The sequence below is a fragment of the Suricata suricatta genome, chromosome 3, assembly GCF_006229205.1.
Source record: "Suricata suricatta isolate VVHF042 chromosome 3, meerkat_22Aug2017_6uvM2_HiC, whole genome shotgun sequence".
Taxonomy (NCBI): Eukaryota; Metazoa; Chordata; class Mammalia; order Carnivora; family Herpestidae; genus Suricata; species Suricata suricatta.
The window spans coordinates 936,601-938,124 of record NC_043702.1 but is presented as its reverse complement, the minus strand read 5'-3'; the positions used below and the strand labels follow the sequence as shown (position 1 = coordinate 938,124).

General features: G+C 68.5%; 1 protein-coding gene across 1 annotated transcript in view; it reads left to right on the top strand.

Annotated features, from left to right (window-relative positions):
• RNPEPL1 (arginyl aminopeptidase like 1) overlaps positions 1-979 on the top strand; it is a 16,027-nt gene extending 15,048 nt beyond the window's left edge. The window contains exon 18 of the mRNA XM_029936158.1: positions 45-979. Coding sequence (XP_029792018.1) covers positions 45-332 — 288 coding nt within the window. The 3' untranslated portion in view covers positions 333-979. The remainder of the gene's footprint in view (positions 1-44) is intronic.
• The last annotated feature ends 545 nt before the right edge of the window (positions 980-1,524 follow it).

The window sequence follows — 1,524 nt, the reverse complement described above, 5'->3', positions numbered from 1 at the left end:
GGGCCGCGGGCCGGGGCGGGGCCACAGCGTGCCGACCTCCCCAGATGTCCCGCATGTACACCATCCCACTCTACGAGGACCTCTGCACCGGCGCCCTCAAGTCCTTCGCCCTGGAGGTGTTCTACCAGACCCAGGGCCGGCTTCACCCCAACCTGCGCAGGACCATCCAGCAGATCCTGTCCCAGGGCCTGGGCCCCGGCGCCGAGCCCAGCGCGGAGCAGGCCGCTGCCGGACCCGACTCAGAGGTGGACCCAGACGCGCCGGCCCTGCTGCTCGGGGACGAGGCCCCCGGCGGCGCCATTTCTCTCAGGGACGTCAACGTGTCTGCCTAGCCCTGACCTCCCAGACACCACGATTGTGCCTTCTGCGGCCCGGGCCCGCCGTGACTGTGCCTCGGCTCTGGCCGCGAGCTCCCCACTGCCGGCTCCGCCAGGGACTTCCTCCCGGGCGGCGAGGCCGGTGGACCTGGTCCCCCCAGCGCTCTTGCACTGCAGGCCCCGGAGAGGCCAGCACACGCCATACCTGTCTCGACACTGACTGCTGGGCACTGCCCCCGGGGTGACAGCCCCGCAGTCCCACGGCGACTGCCACACTGTGCCTTAGGTGGCTGGAAGTCCAGGCCACGCCGTCCTCACACAGGCCTCCTGTTCGCGGAGTCCCGCACCCACCACTGGGGTCGGCAGCCTCAGGTGCCCCTGGCAGAGGACAAGGACACAGACATGCCCTTAGTGTAGGGTCAGGGGACACTGAGGAGAAGAGGGTGGACCTCCCTGCGGAGGGCTCCCCGGAAAGCCTTAGCCCCTCAGGGAACACGGGGTGCCAGCCCCCAGGACAGTCTGCCTCTGGGCTGTAACACCCCCCAGGGAGGAGAGCAGGGGGGCTGGTGCTCTTCTCAGGCCCACCGTGCGGGGAGAGGCCTGGGCGCCCTGTACCGGCTCACCATGATCGTCCCATTAAACCTCCACTCTGCAAACAGCCAGCTGGTTCCTCCCGGCTCGTCTTCCATGTGCGCCTGGCCACCCAGGCTGGTCCTCGGGCAGGGCGACGCTGATGGGGCCCAAGGGCCTTCCTTCACACTCCAGCTTCTCCTGTCTCTGCCGTCAGAGGCCCCCAGCTCCTCCCCTGCAGCCCGGGACTCTGAAGACCAGCACCAGGCCGACCCCTGCCCTCCCTGGTCAGACCCTGGAACACCAAAGTGGAGGAGGCCGCTTGTCACCACCCTCACTCTGGACCTTTCTCAGCGGCGACCCCCGTCCTGAGCTGGAGTACAGACAGGGGTGCATGCATGGTGGGGGCAGGTTTGATCTTGGATGCCCAAGGGCGAACGCCCACTGGCACCGCTGCAGCAGCCACTACAGCGTCTGGGTGCCCCCCATGGAGGTGACTTGCTGAGTGGTGGGTGGCGGGTATGATGCAGCCGCTGAGACCAAGGGCCGGCCGGGTTCTGCTTGTGGTCACCCAAGGGCCCAGCCTCACGGGGCAGCGCCTCACGCTAGGCCCAGAAGGAACCCGTCACCGGAGCCG